The sequence below is a fragment of the Podarcis pityusensis genome (genome assembly GCF_964106645.2).
Source record: "Podarcis pityusensis genome assembly, chromosome: 14".
Taxonomy (NCBI): domain Eukaryota; kingdom Metazoa; phylum Chordata; class Lepidosauria; order Squamata; family Lacertidae; genus Podarcis; species Podarcis pityusensis.
The window spans coordinates 39,094,349-39,111,813 of record NC_138039.1 but is presented as its reverse complement, the minus strand read 5'-3'; the positions used below and the strand labels follow the sequence as shown (position 1 = coordinate 39,111,813).

General features: G+C 43.3%; 2 protein-coding genes across 3 annotated transcripts in view; both read right to left on the bottom strand.

The window, feature by feature from the left end:
* BNC1 (basonuclin zinc finger protein 1) overlaps window positions 1-17,465 on the bottom strand; it is a 309,802-nt gene that overhangs the window by 21,927 nt on the left and 270,410 nt on the right. The gene's annotated exons all lie outside the window — the stretch shown is intronic.
* HOMER2 (homer scaffold protein 2) overlaps window positions 1-17,465 on the bottom strand; it is an 86,098-nt gene that overhangs the window by 44,604 nt on the left and 24,029 nt on the right. Inside the window, exon 2 of the mRNA XM_080980502.1 lies at window positions 10,397-10,553. Coding sequence (XP_080836628.1) covers window positions 10,397-10,553 — 157 coding nt within the window. The remainder of the gene's footprint in view (window positions 1-10,396; window positions 10,554-17,465) is intronic.

Here is a 17,465-nt window from a genome sequence, read left to right as displayed (position 1 = left end):
CCTTGGGACCTGCTTTCAGAGTCAGGTATGAAGAAGTCTTTTCCCCCCACTTCCATCTTGTGTATTGAATTTACACAAAACATAAACATTAAATTGTTGTTCAGTATCACAACTTGCATTACATATTTGCTGTAACAAAACAATACACGGGTGCCCTTATTTCGGTTTTAGACAAATCAGTTATTTAGATAACCTCTCCAAATATCTTTTTGAATAGTGGGCAATGGGAAATCTCTTCCATGTTCATTGACAAAAATAATAAATGGATGTCACACCATGTCAGACTTGTCGCTTTTGGAAGTTCCTCGTACAACCCTAGGTACTGAAGACTCCCAACCCAGATTCATGGGTATTTCTGACTGGTTTCCCCACTGCTGGGCTATCACCAGGCAGGCTGCAGTCAGAAGAAAACCCATTAATTCCTTATGACCCTGAAGACAACTTGAGCTAAGGTCCAGTGTACTAAGGAGTACTAATGCTTGATTAAGCTGCATGACTTGTTTAGTGATAACGGAAATAACCGTGAAGACAGTGGTCCAGAGTTTTTGTAAAAGAATACATTCCCATCATACATCGATATATTATACATCCATCTTTTATCCAGGGTTCCCATACCATTTCCAGCACAGAGGGGGCAGCCAGTGGTTTATTTTAGCTAGCCTTATCAGTATCCAGTACCAACAAAAGATGATTTTGAAGGAGGCTTCCAGAAGGCAAGCAGATACCCTCTTTAAGTGGGGAGCTTTGCCAGATGGTGTCCCACCTGTTGGGCCCCCGTCTTTACTCCTACCTTTTCCTCTCACATTTGCCTTAAACCAGGCACCCCTATACTTGGCCCTCCAGATGTTTTGGGACTACAATTCCCATCATCCCTGACCACTGGTCCTGTTAGATAGGGATGATGGGAGTTGTAGTCCCAAAGCATCTGGAGGGCCGAATTTGGGGATGCCTGCCTTAAACCTTTAGAATTTCCCATACTATGCTCCAATATTACAATAAAGTGGTACCTCGGGTTACATACGCTTCAGGTTACAGATTCCGCTAACCCAGAAATAGTACCTCGGGTTAAGAACTTTGCTTCAGGATGAAAACAGAAATCGTGTGGTGGTGGCGCAGTGGCAGCAGGAGGCCCCATTAGCTAAAGTGGTGCTTCAGGTAAGAATAGTTTCAGGTTAAGAACGGACCTCCGGAACGAATTAAGTACTTAACCCGAGGTACCACTGTATAGATTAGGAAGGCTGCCCCTTTCAAGAGTCTGAGTTAAAGCACAGAGACCCAAATGCAGTGAGAGGATTGTAATCCTTCCCCTTTATGCTCCAGGTAGCGTACAAAAGAGTAGCCTTGTAATGCTCCGAACCGTGTGCAACCCCCCCCCCCAGCTCTTCCAGCATTGTTCCCCTAGAGATTGTGCCCTCCCCACTGTTGAGAAGACCTCAAATTCTATACAGCTCCTTTGACTCCCAATCACTGAACTGATGGCGCTTATCTACCAGTCTAGAATGGGAGTCAGGGGTGAGGACGCCAGGGTTAAAACTTTATGCCGCTCTTTCAGTTAGGTCTGAAAAGAGGTCCTCATGGCATCAGAGCGCTGGATGAAAATCCATATACTTTTTCCAAATCCAGTACCATGCCGTTACAGAAAAAACAAACAAACCAAGAAACACAAAACTTTGCTGAATAGGCTTAATGAGCATAAGCCAATGTCAAAGTGGTGCTCCACCTTCTTGCCACCACTCGACTGGTGACAGCTGCCAAACACTTTGCGACCATCTATTTATATCCGGGGTCTGGGCACATCTACCCTTTGATTATCAAAGCATATGCCTTACAAAGAATGCCAGACATGAAACCTGGGATTATAAATCAGTTGGAGGCTTGGCAGCCTCTTTAAAAAAATGCACAAGATATTAAACAAAAATTCTGGTTTGTTCTGAACAGATAATATTGGTTCTGCTCCCAATTGTGACTTCCAAAATGTGGATAAACGGAGAGCCCCCTATAACAATACTCATAGTTTCATATGCAATGAAACATATGCAGATTTAATCTTTATTTATTATGTGCCACCTTTTGGGGTTTACATTGAATTGATCAACCAAGAGTCCCTTAATCAGATGGCAGCTCTAGCCCTTTCGGTCCACATCTGCACTATACATTTAAAGTAGTATTATACCACCATATATGTTTGTTCACTGTGCTGTGAGTTGTTAAAGGTAAAGGTAAAGGGACCCCTGACCATTAGGTCCAGTCGTGACCAACTCTGGGGTTGCGGCGCTCATCTCGCTTTATTGGCCGAAGGAGCTGGCGTTTGCTTCTGGGTCATGTGGCCAGCATGACTAAGCCGCTTCTGGCGAACCAGAGCAGCGCACGGAAACGCCATTTACCTTCCCACCAGAGCAGCACCTATTTATCTACTTGCACTTTGACGTGCTTTCAAACTGCTAGGTGGGCAGGAGCAGGGACAGAGCAACGGGAGCTCACCCCGTTGCGGGGATTCGAACCACCGACCTTCTGGTTGGCAAGTCCTAGGCTCTGTGGTTTAACCCACAGCGCCACCCACGTTAGGAGACATCTATTCCCCTCACCAGTAGAAGTAACATCTGTGCCCTTTGTCTGTTAAGCTAGAAAATGGGAACAGGCAGCAGCACTGTCTTAAGTTGCTGCCTTATTGTAGTGCAAACTTTGGAGACAAACAAAAGGCAATCTCTGTTCACAATACAGGCAAATGCTATGAAGTCATTAAAAGCCATGGAAACCTAGGATTTCATACATGTCAGGAACAGTTACAGTTCAGCGGGGAGGAATACATTAGGGATCCCAACAGCTACATGAAGTTATAATAAACATAACTGCTGCAAGCCATTCTTAAGCTGGATAGCCATGTGTGTTCCATTAAAATTACTTTGCGAAGATAAATACACCACCCCTGATCTTTCACTGTACTTCCCATAAGCCAGACCCAGTAATTCGCTGGTGTGTAGAACAAGCACTATGATTAGTGAGCAGGCATCTACTGACGTATTTCAATTTATTGGAAGTTGGATGATGCTCTGCGGCGCAATGGCGAAGATGTAACAGCATGAAGCTTCCTTTCATGGGAAACTAAATCTCAAAAGCTTCATCCGAGATTTGAACAGCAAACTAGTGACAAACTGAGTTTTATAAAGAGACATTAGTGGGAACACAAAAAGTAAAACTCCCTCCCCCCCCCAAAAAAAAAACTAGCCTAAGAAAGAAGAGGTGTTCATCGTCAGTATGTGCAGGACTGTGCGTAATTCTAATTGTGCCACCTCAAAAAAGGTAAGCTGTACAGCTGGAAAAGAGCAACTAACATGTTCAAGAGGATGAGATGCCTTCTCTGCGAAGAAATGGCTGCAACATTTGCACTTTTCATTTAGAAAGCAAGATGATTAAGAGGAGACATGACATTTATATAATCATGTATAGTGTGGAAAGAGACCGCTTCACCCTCTTTCAACACTAGGACAGCTCAAAGCTAAATTCAGTGATAAAACAGTACAAAACATGCTTAAAAACAATTTAAAACATCTAAAAACATAATCAAACCATCATGTAAGTGTTCTAATCCCAGTCAGTACCACCCTGGGAGGTAGGACAAGACGCTAATTTAAAAACTGATTAATGAACTCTCCTTCCACCCTTTTGTGAGACTAATTTCTCAGTAAGCACACCAAGTTGAAAGACTTCAAACAGCTTGGGACTCAGCTACATTAGTAAAAAAAAAAAAGTGATCTGAATGCATTATAAGCATGCAACACCAGATGGTGCCAGAGAGCACAAAACATCTCTCTAACCTTTTTACATAGGTTTTTTTCCCCTTTTGTTATAATTATTTAATTTCTGGCTTATTTATGGTATCCACCCCCCCCCCGTGTGTAGATCCACCCATTAAGTCCTCAGTGCAATATATACTTCTATATTCCATTATGAAATGAAAAAATCTACTTGTTCTCAATGCAGTCCACAGAAGTTAATTTGTCTGAGCCCAGCTATTCAGCAGTGCAGTTATTTTTTTCAACAGGTAACAACAGGTGACTTGATTAGAACAAAAAGAAGTTTGGGCAGCCTTGTCCTTTGCATGGCTCCCAAGGGGAAGAGAAGGCAACTGCTTGTGCTCTTTCAAATCTGCATCCTTTTAGGTCACCGTTGTTCTGAAGGAATAACAATGTAGGTCGATTTTAATGAGCTGTCTGGTGTGTAGTTTTCCCCATGCGCTGTGCAGTAATTTTCATGAGCTCATGCCTTTTCTCCAGAATAATCCCTCTGTTAATTCTCCCCCTCTCTTTTACCTGCAATATTCCTTTTTATCAGGTAACAAAGACACAAGTTAAGAGTCCTCACAGCATGTTCTTCATCTGCTTTGCAAGTTTGGCATTGCAACTTGCATTACAAGTTGCATTATTTCCCGTGAACCCATCCTGGGGTAAAAATGCCTTAAAATGTTCCAGTACAAGTTGAATGTTGAACCAACTGTCAAGTCAGTCAGTTTTTAATTGTGTGTAGGCAATGATTGTTACAATATAAGAATCACAAAAACACATTTATCGAAGACAAAGTTTTTTAAAAATCAGTTTTTGGAACTGCAAATCATCAAAACTTAAAATCGCAACATTCTCCAAAATAATTTAGATTTTAAAATCCCTCTGGCAGACAACACTGTTTGGGGTCCAAAAATTAGTCCAGAACCTTCATGCGGATTAAGTGCATATAAAACTACCCGGTAGGTAACAAACTTGTCTACAACCATCAGCAACCATATAATTTTGAAAACATCTGATTGGCCCCTTGGAAAATTCTTTGATATAGATGAGCTGTATCAAATGGCAACGCAATATACATAGCACAGTGTCTTCAATCTGGCCTGATATGAAAGCACAAAGGTGGTCATTTGTTGATCTGTTAAATAATTTACCAACCAGATTTCCAATTATGCTTGAAGAATTTCTAAGCTGAGGAAATGGGTGTTTAATAGGAGGGGAACTGGTTTTTCAGTTTGTTCTGAAAGGGCAATGTGTCCAATGTAGAGAGGTTCTTTCAAACCAATCCTACTGATCTCTAAGTATTACACTCATCTTCACTCTCATATGCCATAGTAAATACACACATACACAAAGTGGATTCTATGTCTTTTAATGTGTCTTTCTTTGACTTTTAGTACATCCCTACTGAAGCAGCAAGGATGCTCATTAGTAAAAGAACAAAAATAATTTCTTAGTCACAGTGGAAAGTTTCTCTGTAACCATGCTTTAATGGAATTGCTTCATTGCATATTTTAATTATGTGTGTTTATATTTTAATGGGATTGTTTTATTGTGTATCTTAATTGTGTATTTTAATTATGGATGTTTAACATTTCTGAGGTTGTGCAATTGGCTTTTATGCTTGTAAACCATCTAGAGGTCTATTGCAGCATAAAGCAGTATATTAATGAATTAATTGGTGATGATTTCTGGGGGGGGGGGGATCAAGTGATTTTACTGGTGTTTTTCTTATGGTCAAGAGCTATCATGAAACATTACATGTAGCTATTATATGCATTGCCTTTTCTGTGAAAAATAAAAATGAGGTGATAGTAGTCATAGATTGATTAAAGGGTCTGATACTCTGTACCACTAACTGCCGTCGCAAAAGGGACCCTGATTATATGTAGTCTTATCTAGAAAGGTTGTTCTGTCACTGCCAAGATAAATAGCATTAATGGGCGCCTGCCCCATTTGACAAGTCTAGAGGTGGTCTGCATGTAATCCTCAGCATAATTTCAGACAGGTGGCAAGGAGAGGGAAAAGGAGGTGCCAGAGATCAAAAAGTCGGGTGCCTTTCCCATCACAAGCTAGCAATCTCCCAACAGTATAATAGATTCCCTGCCCCTAAACTAGGTCTATTAATAGGCACATTCCCTATTTTCTCCACAATCTATTGAATGTTTTCCTGACAATGGAACTTACCTGCCAGTTGCATCACTTGGTTAGACAAAATACAACCTGGGAACTGAATCTCATAATCTTGCTAATGTAGTCTGGATGTTAACATTCTGAATAAGATGGATGGTGAGGCAACAAGAAGGAAAATGCAAATTGGTGCAAATTGATGCTAACTCCAGGTGGGAATGTGCTTTCTGGTTGAAGGCGAATATGTATTGAGATGTTATTACATCAATAAAAAATGCGGCAAGGCATGGCAACAGATTACATGGAAGTAGCTGCCTCAGCAGCCGAAAGTCGGATGACATCAACAAATTTTGAACTAGCTTAAAATTAAGAGTACCACTTTCCTCTGCCAAGTGTTGGAAGCTATGCATTCCAGGTACCCACATTTATCACCTAGCTTCACCACAAGAAAGCTGGAGACAGACAAGCAAGAGGTGAAGAAAAGTGTTTGAGATACGTTTCACATCCCATTGCGCATGCATACGTCCCTCTTGTCCCACTGTAGCCTTTGAACAAAAAAGCTCCACAGGTTGGTGTTTGGATTATTATTATTTTGGTGGTGGTGTTGTTGTTGTTTTGAAACAACAGAAAAAACTCTCTAGGGACTCGGCTACACAACTGCAAATAAAACATTTTAAGTGTGTTTTAAGTGCAATATACAATGTGACACTAGATGGCAATGGTGAGGCTTATGGAAAATTCAATGTATTTTTTTAAAAGGCTTTTTTAAAAAAGCATTTTCAGAACGGTTTTTATATGTGTGTGGATTCCACCATAGTCTCTACCCACAGGTAACACGTGAAGGGGGCTTTTAGATGTGAAGGGAAGGTGAATTAGTGAGTGCACAACCACACACCATGAACCGCAGTAACACTTTCAAACAAAACACCCTTAACACTCAGAGAGACGCCTGCCTGCCTCCTGCCTCACTTGCAGCAAAAAAGGCAGATTTTCTTGTCTATCTACCAGTGTTTTTCTTTTGCAGCCCCTGCAACATGCTACCCTAGGCAACAGACCAGTAGCACTCAGCAGGTCTTGTCAAAACTTAAAAAGTCTGGTCTGAATTAAATGGCCACATATCAGGTGCAATTTTCAAGTTTAGTACAAACTTTTCTGAGAGATGCAGCTATTATTTTTTAAGCGGAAGATTCTAGGCACACTGGAACTCACAGCAAGCCTGCAGAGTATATAACACAGACTCCCATTTACCTCAGGGTAGAAGGCCATTGTTGGTGCATGCAACAGTACGCCAGCAACCTTTTAAAACTGGAAAAGCCACTTCCCACAGAAAAAGCAACAGCAGGGAGGGGAGAGTTGAGCATTCTCCCTGCCATTTATCTAACCCAAACTGCGCACAGTATGAATGTGACAACCAGTGGAGTAGCAACAAATTCAGAAGTGGGTGAATTTTGTGATAGTCATAGCCACACACCCTCACACGCTATACAACTTCCAAAAGCATTACTGCATAATTATAACAATGTTATACAACCAGGGATGCGTTGCAATGATTAATGCAGTTCTCAGTATATTGCCTTTCAAGCTAGTTCTACTATTTTCTGTGCACATACAAATTCAAGTGATGTGAAGTGGTCCAATACCTTCTTTTGGGGTGACTTAAGTTGTGTTTCCCCAGAAGTTCCCTTGCACCTAAAAGAACCTGCATACCATACTCTTGAAACTGAAGCACCTTGTGCTTTCAGCGTTTTTACATGCTCAGCTTTAAATGCGCACCACTGGTGGCAACCAAGTTTGCACGCATGAGCGTGGGTGTGTGAGCACATGTGCAAACATACACAACCGGCTGCAGCACCCTGTCAATGCATGTTTGATGGCAAACCCCTTTGCAACATTTTGCTTTTGTGTGGTGTGCAAAATGCCTCTTTATCCTCAGCGACTGATGGGCAAGAGAAACAAGCTTCTAGGCTGCCTACGAATTGCTCATGGGTAACCTGGAATTTGTCTGACATTCAGTTTCAAGTTGCGAATTTGACCTTGCCCTGCACACAGAGGCAGAACACCAGCTTTACCTGCAGAAGATCCCTGGTTTAATTCCTGGCAGCTCCAGCTGGAGATGTAAATATCCCCTTCTCTGAAACCCACTGCCAGTCGGTGTAGGAAGTACTGCCCTAGATGGACCAGTGGTCTGACTCAGCAGAAGGCAGTTTCCATGTTCCTATCATAGCTGTCAAGCGTCCCTTATTTGGCAGGAAACTCCCTTATCCCAGTGCCATGTCCCGCTGCTGTCCCTTATTGATGATGTCCCTTAAATTTCCCGGGTTTCAAAGGAAGCAGCTCCTCTCCCTCCCTCCCTGCCGGCCACGGAGGAGGGAGGCTCCAACTGTGTTGCATGGCTGCACTGCGCACCCAATAAGGAGTCTAAGAACGACTGGGGGGTGGAGCTTGCATGTCAAATAGGCCGTGTTGCCTGGGGACTCGCCTTTGCTCAGCACTTCCCAGCGGAGAGGTGATGGTGGTTTTACTTGCTGCATCCCCTTTGCCGGGTTGCTGCACTATGGGAACCACCACTTGAGGCTTTGTTTGGCTGCTGGTTGACTAAAATCCCTTATTTTGGCTGCTGATCCCTTGTTTTCGAGGCTGCTGGTCCCTTATTTTCAAATCTGTAAGTTGACAGCTATGGTTCCTATGAGTCAACAACTTCACCCCTCCTATGCATTTAGCACTCTAACTGGCTCAAGTGGTATTAAAAATAGGTTAGAAACCCTTCCCCTCCTAATCCTCCATATGTTCTATTCTGTGATGTCTTTACACATACACCTTCCCTGCGTTTCTCTTGGGGGAGTGCCATAGCTAAGCGGCAGAACACCTGTTTCATATGCAGAAGGTCCCAGCTTCAAACTGGTATCTCCAAGCGGGGTTTGGAAACTCTGGAGAGCCACCATCAGTCAGTGTAGACGACACTGAGCTAGACAGACTGATGGCATAAGGTAGCTTCTTATGTTAAAATTTCAGGGTTTCACTACAAGGGCATTGGGGTCAAATTCCACAGCACTACATTAATCATCTAAATCAAGTCACATCCCTGATTACCTTTAGAAACAGGGTTCCTGATGGAGGCGACATTACTGCCAAACCATGGTTTAGTGCTGCGTGAATTAGTTGGTTGTGGCGGGGAGCAATCTAAGCCTTGTGCAAACCACAGTTTGCAAGCAACAGCAATATATAATTTCCCTAAAACACAGAAATAAGCAATTGGCTGGCCCAGAGAGAGACAATGTTGCAGGCATATGGCTCGCTGCTATGCCTGAATGACGCCAGAGACCGCTGCTGTGATCATAAAATGAGGCAAAGGTTGCAGCCAGTTTTTGTAAGTTACCTTGAGCCTAGGAAGCTCAAGTCATAACACTAAGTATTGCAACAACAACAAAAACCCAACAAGAATAACATCCTGTATCAAAGATTCTTAGACTCACTATCTCTCTGTCTAGAGATGCAAACCTTGAGCTAAAACTCCCATCTTTTTACCTCCAAAATAAGTTTCTACAACCAATTCTGCTTGGAAGGGGGAGGGGAGAATGAGAGAAGCAATATCCCTTTGTCCATTAAACAAAACGGTTAAGTAAGGCACCCACACAATTAAAATGTATTTATGAAATACAGTTAGCAGAGAGCTATTACTGATCATAGCTTTTCTGCAACACTAAAATTACAGTCTCATAATTCATGTCTTCCTTTAAGAACCCACAGAACAGCTTAACAAAAACTCCCAGCAATTTCCCATCTAGGCACTGAAAGGAGCTCCTCAGCTCCACCATTGCCACAATATGAGAACCTTACTAGACAATTTACCAAGCTACCTCTTATTCCAGCCTTGTAAATAAGCTCAAAAAAGTTGATAGAGATGTTTGTTTGTTTGTTTGTTTGACTAGTTTGGTAAGAGACTAGTAGCCTGTTTTTCCATGCTGGCCACCAGGGGTTATTATGGGATAGGGAACTCTCAGCAGCCAGCTGTCTTCTTAGCAGACATTGTGTGTATCATTGGGGGAGGAACCTACATTTTATCAAACATACTGGTAAAGGAGAGATGGGTTTCCTGTCCTCCACAGCCAGATGGAATCCAAACAGACTGAAGAACAGAAAGGTCTGTCCCTCCTCCTCCAGCACTCACTTGCAAGAAATTCTTGGCTGCCTGTGGCTATCAGGTGAGTTGGTAAGTAAAAGCCTTTCTAAGTCATCCTATGCTTTTCTTCCAATGAAATGCATACGTTTTCATGATTAACCATACACCCCAACTTTCCTGCAACAACTAAAGTTTATGAAATATGGACAAGCCTATTAAAGTTTCATTCATATATATATATATATATATATATATATATATATAAGAGAGAGAGAAATGTACATGAGCCACATTCATACAAATTTTCCCACTTCAGTGATATTTCAATTCTGCAAGCATGCCAGATGTATCTGCGCCAACCTCCTACCTTGGTGCCATCCACACTGATTATCCGATAGCTGTTTCTTGTGCTGTCATAGAAGTAGGAAACAGTTACAGCCTGCTTGCTTGCAGGTACCCAGTTCTTCTTGGTGGTGTGGTCAATTTGGAACACATGCGCTCTGGTGGTGAAGATGGGCTGCTCTCTGGAATAGGGAGGGACAGGAGAAATGGAATGCATCATGAGTTTGTGAAAGATGGAAATGCCGCGTCTGTTCTGCCCTTGATCAACAACGTAACATTGATCAAGTCTAGCCCAGTGTTGAAACAGCTCAAGATGAGAACTCTGGAATTCTGAAGCAGGAGAGCAAAGCTACAAAGAGTTACACCACTCAAGTCTTATACCTATTCTGACCCATATCACCTTATATTTTACCTCCTCCTTATCCTGGGAAGTGTCAAAACCTGCTAGCACCGAGCTGCTTCTTCTTAAATTCCCACACTATTACCAAATAGCCGAATTCCACAGCTCCTTTTCCTGCATGTGTCACCAACCACTCACAGCTGTGAAGTTATAAGGTTTAAGTAGCTGTTCTTCTTCTGTGTGTGCGTGTAAAGAGAAGGGATCATCAGATCCTTGAAAGGATGATGGAATAAATATGTCAGATAGTTATGTGCTCCATGATCACATTCTCTTACCGCTGCCACTTTGAAAGACAATAATGATTTTTAAAATATATATTTTTAAAGCTTTTAAATTTTCGACACTTAAAACAGGAAAACATCCCATAGCCAGACCTGTGGCCAACTTTATGACAAATGTGTGTATTTTCAGCTAATGCTAGAAATTACCTTGTGCAAATACCAGAGACAACTGAAGTTTAGTACTGTAATTCAAGTACATAGTTTAATACACAACACACGTTTCTAAGCAGGTGGCTCTGGTGAATGCTAATGCAGCAGGACGATAAAATGAATTCAAATATAATGTGAACAGCCAAATGGCATACAGGAAGCACCATCATTCTTCCCCAATCCCCTTCTGCATTCTAATAAGCAATCTCCAATGTAGATCCACTCATATAAAAATGACCAGTACCTAGGTGGTCGAGAAGAAGATTGTGTCATGCATTTTATCTACAAAATGCAAAGGTTCCCTAGAGTAAAGCTTAATTTAAAAAATCCACAGTTTGAGGGATTAAAATTCTGCTTCTTGGTTTCATTCCAGGTGCAAGATTCTTATAGCAGGTATTCCTCACAAACAAGTAAAGAACTAGTTTCCACCAATTCTTGCAATTCTCCCTTTTACTTTGCCTTTTTGTAAGCGACTCGGTACAACTTACAAAAGTAAAAAGGAGTATGAGGTATCAACCACATGTAGCGCGCTCATTTTAAAGCTACATATGTATTCTTCCTCAACATTCCCAAGTGCCACAAGTTCCAGGGCAGTTTAAAAAACAAACTAAGGTCAGCGTCCTTCTGGAGAGAGGGAGAGAGAGAACGTACTGCAAACAAGCATATGTGTGTGTGCGCGTGTGTGTTGAGCACAAGCACCCAAAAAAACCATCAAGTCTCCAAAACACAAAGAATGCTCTTGGGCATTCAGCCAGCTGCACAACTCAAACTTCTTTCTCCTTCGCTGACCACAATACAACTGCTCTTCTGTTTCTTCTCTAGCCCCTAATCAAGCAAGATGTGGACCACAGCTAGTAGCCAAGAGTCATCAATACAGATATAAGGAAACAGTTTCTAGTCATCAAGGATGACTGAAGCAGCATTTTTGATAAAGGCTCTTCCACCTGCAGAGAAGGCTCCACATGCATAATAACCAAAACATTGTCCTTAAATGTCCCCCTGCAGTAACACTCCTTGATATAGACACATAACTCCACCTTTTAACAGGGCTCAGACTAACAGACCCCCCCCCCCAAGTGTCCCTATTTTCCAGGGACAGTCCCAGATTTACAGATGCTGTCCTGGTTTCTGATTTGATCCTGGAATCTCCCACTTTTCCTTAGGACATCCCTATTTTCATCGGAGAAATGTTGGGGGGGGGATGGAGTTATGTGACACCCCAAGCCAAGGAGATAACTATACAACCTTTAGAAGACATCTAAGGCAGCCCTATATAGGGACTTTTTAAATGTTTAATGTTTTATTGTGCTTATATATATGTTGAAAGTCTCCCAGAGTGGCTGGGGCAACCCAGTCGGATGGGAGAGGTGTTGTTGTTGATGATGATGACCTTATTTTCATCAGATAAATGTGGGGGGGGGGGTATGGACTAAACTCATTGCAGGCAAACACAGACAATGCTCGTTGACAGATATTTGCTAAGGGCAGAGGAAGGACATGGGAAACTGCTTTAGATCAAGTCAGACCATTCGTTAAGTGAGCTCAATATTGTCTATAAGGTAAAGGTAAAGGGACCCCTGACCATTAGGTCCAGTCGTGACTGACTCTGGGGTTGCAGCGCTCATGTCGCTTATGGTCCGAGGGAGCCGGCGTACAGCTTCCGGGTCATGTGGCCAGCATGACTAAGCCGCTTCTGGCAAACCAGAGCAGCGCACGGAAACGCTGTTTACCTTCCCGCTGGAGCGGTACCTATTTATCTACTTGCACTTGGCATGCTTTCGAACTGCTAGGTGAGCAGGAGCAGGGACCAAGCAACAGGAGCTCACCCCATCACGGGGATTCGAACTGCCAACCTTCTGATTGGCAAGTCCTGGGCTCTGTGGTTTAACCCACAGCGCCACCCGCGTCCCTCTATACTGACTGACTAATATTGTCTATACTGACTGGCAATGGGTTTTAGGGAGGAGTCTTTCCCATCCCTACCTGGCGATGCTGGGCACTGAACTCAGGACCTTTTGCATGCAAAACAGATGCTCTACCACTGAGCTAAGTCCCTTCTCCAAAGGCCCAATCAGGTCTATCGTCTTCTAAATGAGCCATGAAGGCTAACCATTTAACAGACAACCATTCTACCCAAGGCTGCTTGATGCAGGAAAAATTATAACAAGTTTTCTTTTTCGTAAGTCATTGTGAGAGTTATTTTAGATGAAAAGCAACTAATTTACACCGCACACCTGGGTATGCACTTAAATCATTACGAGCCAGGTGATCATTAATTGAAGCAATCTTTATTTGTGAAATATATCTGGGGAGTGCCTGATCACCTCATCTGCCTCCTGAGAAATCTCTATGTGGGACAAGAAGCCACAGTTAGAACTGGATATGGAACAACTGATTGGTTCAAAATTGGGAAAGGAGTATGACAAGGCTGTATACTGTCTCCCTGCTTATTTAACTTATATGCAGAATTCATCATGCGAAAGGCTGGGCTGGATTAATCCCAAGCCGGAATTAAGATTGCTGGAAGAAATATCAACAACCTCAGATATGCAGATGACACAACCTTGATGGCAGAAAGTGAGGAGGAATTAAAGAACCTTTTAATGAGGGTGAAAGAGGAGAGTGCAAAATATGGTCTGAAGCTCAACATCAAAAAAATGAAGATCATGGCCACTGGGCCCATCACCTCCTGGCAAATAGAAGGGGAAGAAATGGAGGCAGTGAGAGATTTTACTTTCTTGGGCTCCATGATCACTGCAGATGGTGACAGCAGTCACAAAATTAAAAGACGCCTGCTTAAAAAGCAGAGACATCAACTTCCCAGCAAAGGTCTGTATAGTTCAAGCTATGGTTTTCCCAGTAGTGATGTATGGAAGTGAGAGCTGAACCATAAAGAAGGCTGATCGCCAAAGAATTGATGCTTTTGAATTATGGTGCTGGAGGAGACTCTTGAGAGTCCCATGGACTGCAAGAAGATCAAACCTATCCATTCTGAAGGAAATCAGCCCTGAGTGCTCACTGGAAGGACAGATCCTGAAGCTGAGGCTCCAATACTTTGGCCACCTCATGAGAAGAGTAGACTCCCTGGAAAAGACCCTGATGTTGGGAAAGATGGAGGGCACAAGGAGAAGGGGACGACAGAGGATGAGATGGTTGGACAGTGTTGTCGAAGCTACCAGCATGAGTTTGACCAAACTGCAGGAGGCAGTGGAAGACAAAAGTGCCTGGCGTGCTCTGGTCCATGGGGTCACGAAGAGTCGGACACGACTAAACGACTAAACAACAACAACGTATCTGGGGAAACTAAGAGTTTGGTGCTGTTTTGAAAATCAACCCTCTGATGAACCATGCTTCTAACACCTTGGTGTTCAAACCAATAGCAGCTCTGGAGTTCTTTCAACAGGGGCTCCATGAAGCCAACACACTTGAAAGTGTTGAGCCTATCGCAAGAGATCAGGGGGTCACCAACGCAGCTCCAGGTGCCTGCAGAAGGCTTCAGTAAATGTGTCCTCAAAAATCAATCAGTCAGTATAGTTGTATGCCACCTTTCCAAAGTTAAAACCATGCTGAAGGCAGCTTACAACATACAAAAAATGACATAACCACAAACACAACATTAGTATTCATAAACAATGAACAAAACATGAAAATGTGCACAACCAGGTTGAGCAATTTCCACCTGACTCATAGCACCTGAAATAAAGATACAAAAAATTAACAGCAACCACCCCCTGCCAGCAACCACACCTTAACAACACCCCAGCCCAAGCATCTGTTCAGCCGCCTCAGCTTTTGTAGCTGGAGTCAGTCCGGGCCCTGCCTTCCCAGGCCAGGTTGGAAAAGGCCTGCCTGCAAGACAGGGGTCAGGTCTTCCAGGACTCACAGCCAAGATGCATGAGACTGCTTGCTCTTTTGATTCACTTGCTCAGCTTCTCCTACATAGAACATGGCCCCTTCATCAAATCCACCTTTTCCTGGATGCCAGGATAGGACACCCACCTTCCTCTTCCTTCTGAATGGAGGTAGAGTGAAAGACCTTCTCCCTATGACCAAGTGCAGCGGTGGCTGATGTACGTGCCTCAGTCTATTGATTAGGGGAAAACCCGCCTGTTTCTGTACTTTTAAGGTGTGGTGACTATTTGTGACTGGCACCCACTGAACTTCCTCAAAATTCCAAATGTGCCAAAAAAGGATGGAGGCCCCTTCAACAGATAATGATGGCCACTGACATCAAGCATACACGTTACCAGCTTTTAACATTTCCAAACCAGCCCTCATTAAACAGCTCTACATAGCAAATTTTCTCCAAGCATCCTACACACCCACAATGCCAGGGGAAGGGAAGAAATGGTATATGTACATAAAAAGCTGAAAATCCAATAATGACAAAACAGTGGGTGGAACAAATGGCGAGTCTTCTTAAAGAGTTTCACTTGTTCAAGCTGCCTTACATCTTGTGTGCACCTTCAGCTTCTGAACCAGAGCCAGATTTTTAAAAGCCTACATACCCAAGATTTATCCTTTAGCTAAAGAACAAGCTTACATCTGATGAGTCAATCATAATTTGAACATATTTAGGTGTTCAGAAGCATGCCAGGTGTCAGGTGGTAAGGCAGCTGAAATGCTCTGTTCTGGGTTTGTAAACATTCCCAACAGCCAGTCATAAGCCAGCATGGCAGAGTGGCTAGTATAGGGGCAGGGAACCTGTAGCTCTCCAAATGATCATGAATCATAGCGTTGGAAGGGACCCTGAGAATCATCTAGGCAACCCTCTGCAATGCAGAAATATGCAGTTGCCCTATACAGTGGCACCTCGGGTTACATACACTTCAGGTTACATATGCTTCAGGTTACAGACTCCGCTAACCCAGAAATAGTACCTCGGGTTAAGAACTTTGCTTCAGGATGAGAACAGAAATCGTGCTCCGGTGGCGTGGCAGCAGCAGGAGGCCCCATTAGCTAAAGTGGCGCTTCAGGTTAAGAACAGTTTCAGGTTAAGAACGGACCTCCAGAACGAATTAAGTACTTGACCCGAGGTACCACTGTACAGGTAGGGACGCGGGTGGCGCTGTGGGTAAAACCTCAGCGCCTAGGACTTGCCGATCGTATGGTCGGCGGTTCAAATCCCCGCGGCGGGGTGAGCTCCTGTCGTTCGGTCTCAGCTCCTGCCCACCTAGCAGTTCGAAAGCACCCTTAAGTGCAAGTAGATAAATAGGTACCGCTTTATAGCGGGAAGGTAAACGGCGTTTCTGTGTGCTGCGCTGGTGCTGGCTTGCCAGAGCAGCTTCGTCACGCTGGCCACGTGACCCGGAAGTGTCTCCGGACAGCACTGGCCACCGGCCTCTTAAGCGAGATGGGCGCGCAACCCTAGAGTCGGACACGACTGGCCCGTACGGGCAGGGGTACCTTTACCTTTACCACTGTACAGGGATCAGACTTGCAACCTTGGCATTATCAGCACCATGCCCTAACCAAATGAGCTATGGTGGTCATTTTGGACTCCAACTCATATCAATCAGGCTGAGATACCCCAGCCAACGGTCAGGAACAGCAGGAGTTGGGAGCATAACAGCAGTCCTGTTGGATGAGACAAAAAGGCACATCTTTAGTCTAACATCCTGGTCTCATGATGGCCAACCAGAGGAATATAGAAAGACTGCATATGTTAGTTCTTTAAGAACTTTCTGGACAATGCCACCCAAGACCCAGGGATTTGTTCATTTTTAATATCACCGTTATAAGACCTATCTGTTACAGTGCAATTCAGTTTATTAGACAGCAGTGCACACGTACAAGTTTGTTTGCTGAGCAGGTATCCCTCCCCATGCCCTGGATCTTTCAAATGCCCACATCTGATGCCCAAAAATGTCTTTTGCAGATGACAAGAGGGACAAGATGAATACAAAATGGCCCCCTATTATATAATATAATCTTATGCGCGCACACACACACACACACACACACACACTTTAAGATTATTTTGTTTTTGTTGCAACAAACAAACACGGCTACCCGTCTGAAAATTGTTAGCTATAACTTATTTTAAATATGATAAAAGCAGAGCAATCATGTGTTTTAAAAAATGGATTTGGAGCTATTAAATCATGCCTGCAATTAATAATAGGCCTGGAGTGTATCAGCATAACTTGCCTATGTATATTCAGGAAGGAGGGGGTGAATGGATGAACCAGTTCACAACTTCAAAAATTAAAATGCATTTAAAAAGGGAGGGGGAGCCTGTTCTTGTGCCTGAAGGCAAAGCT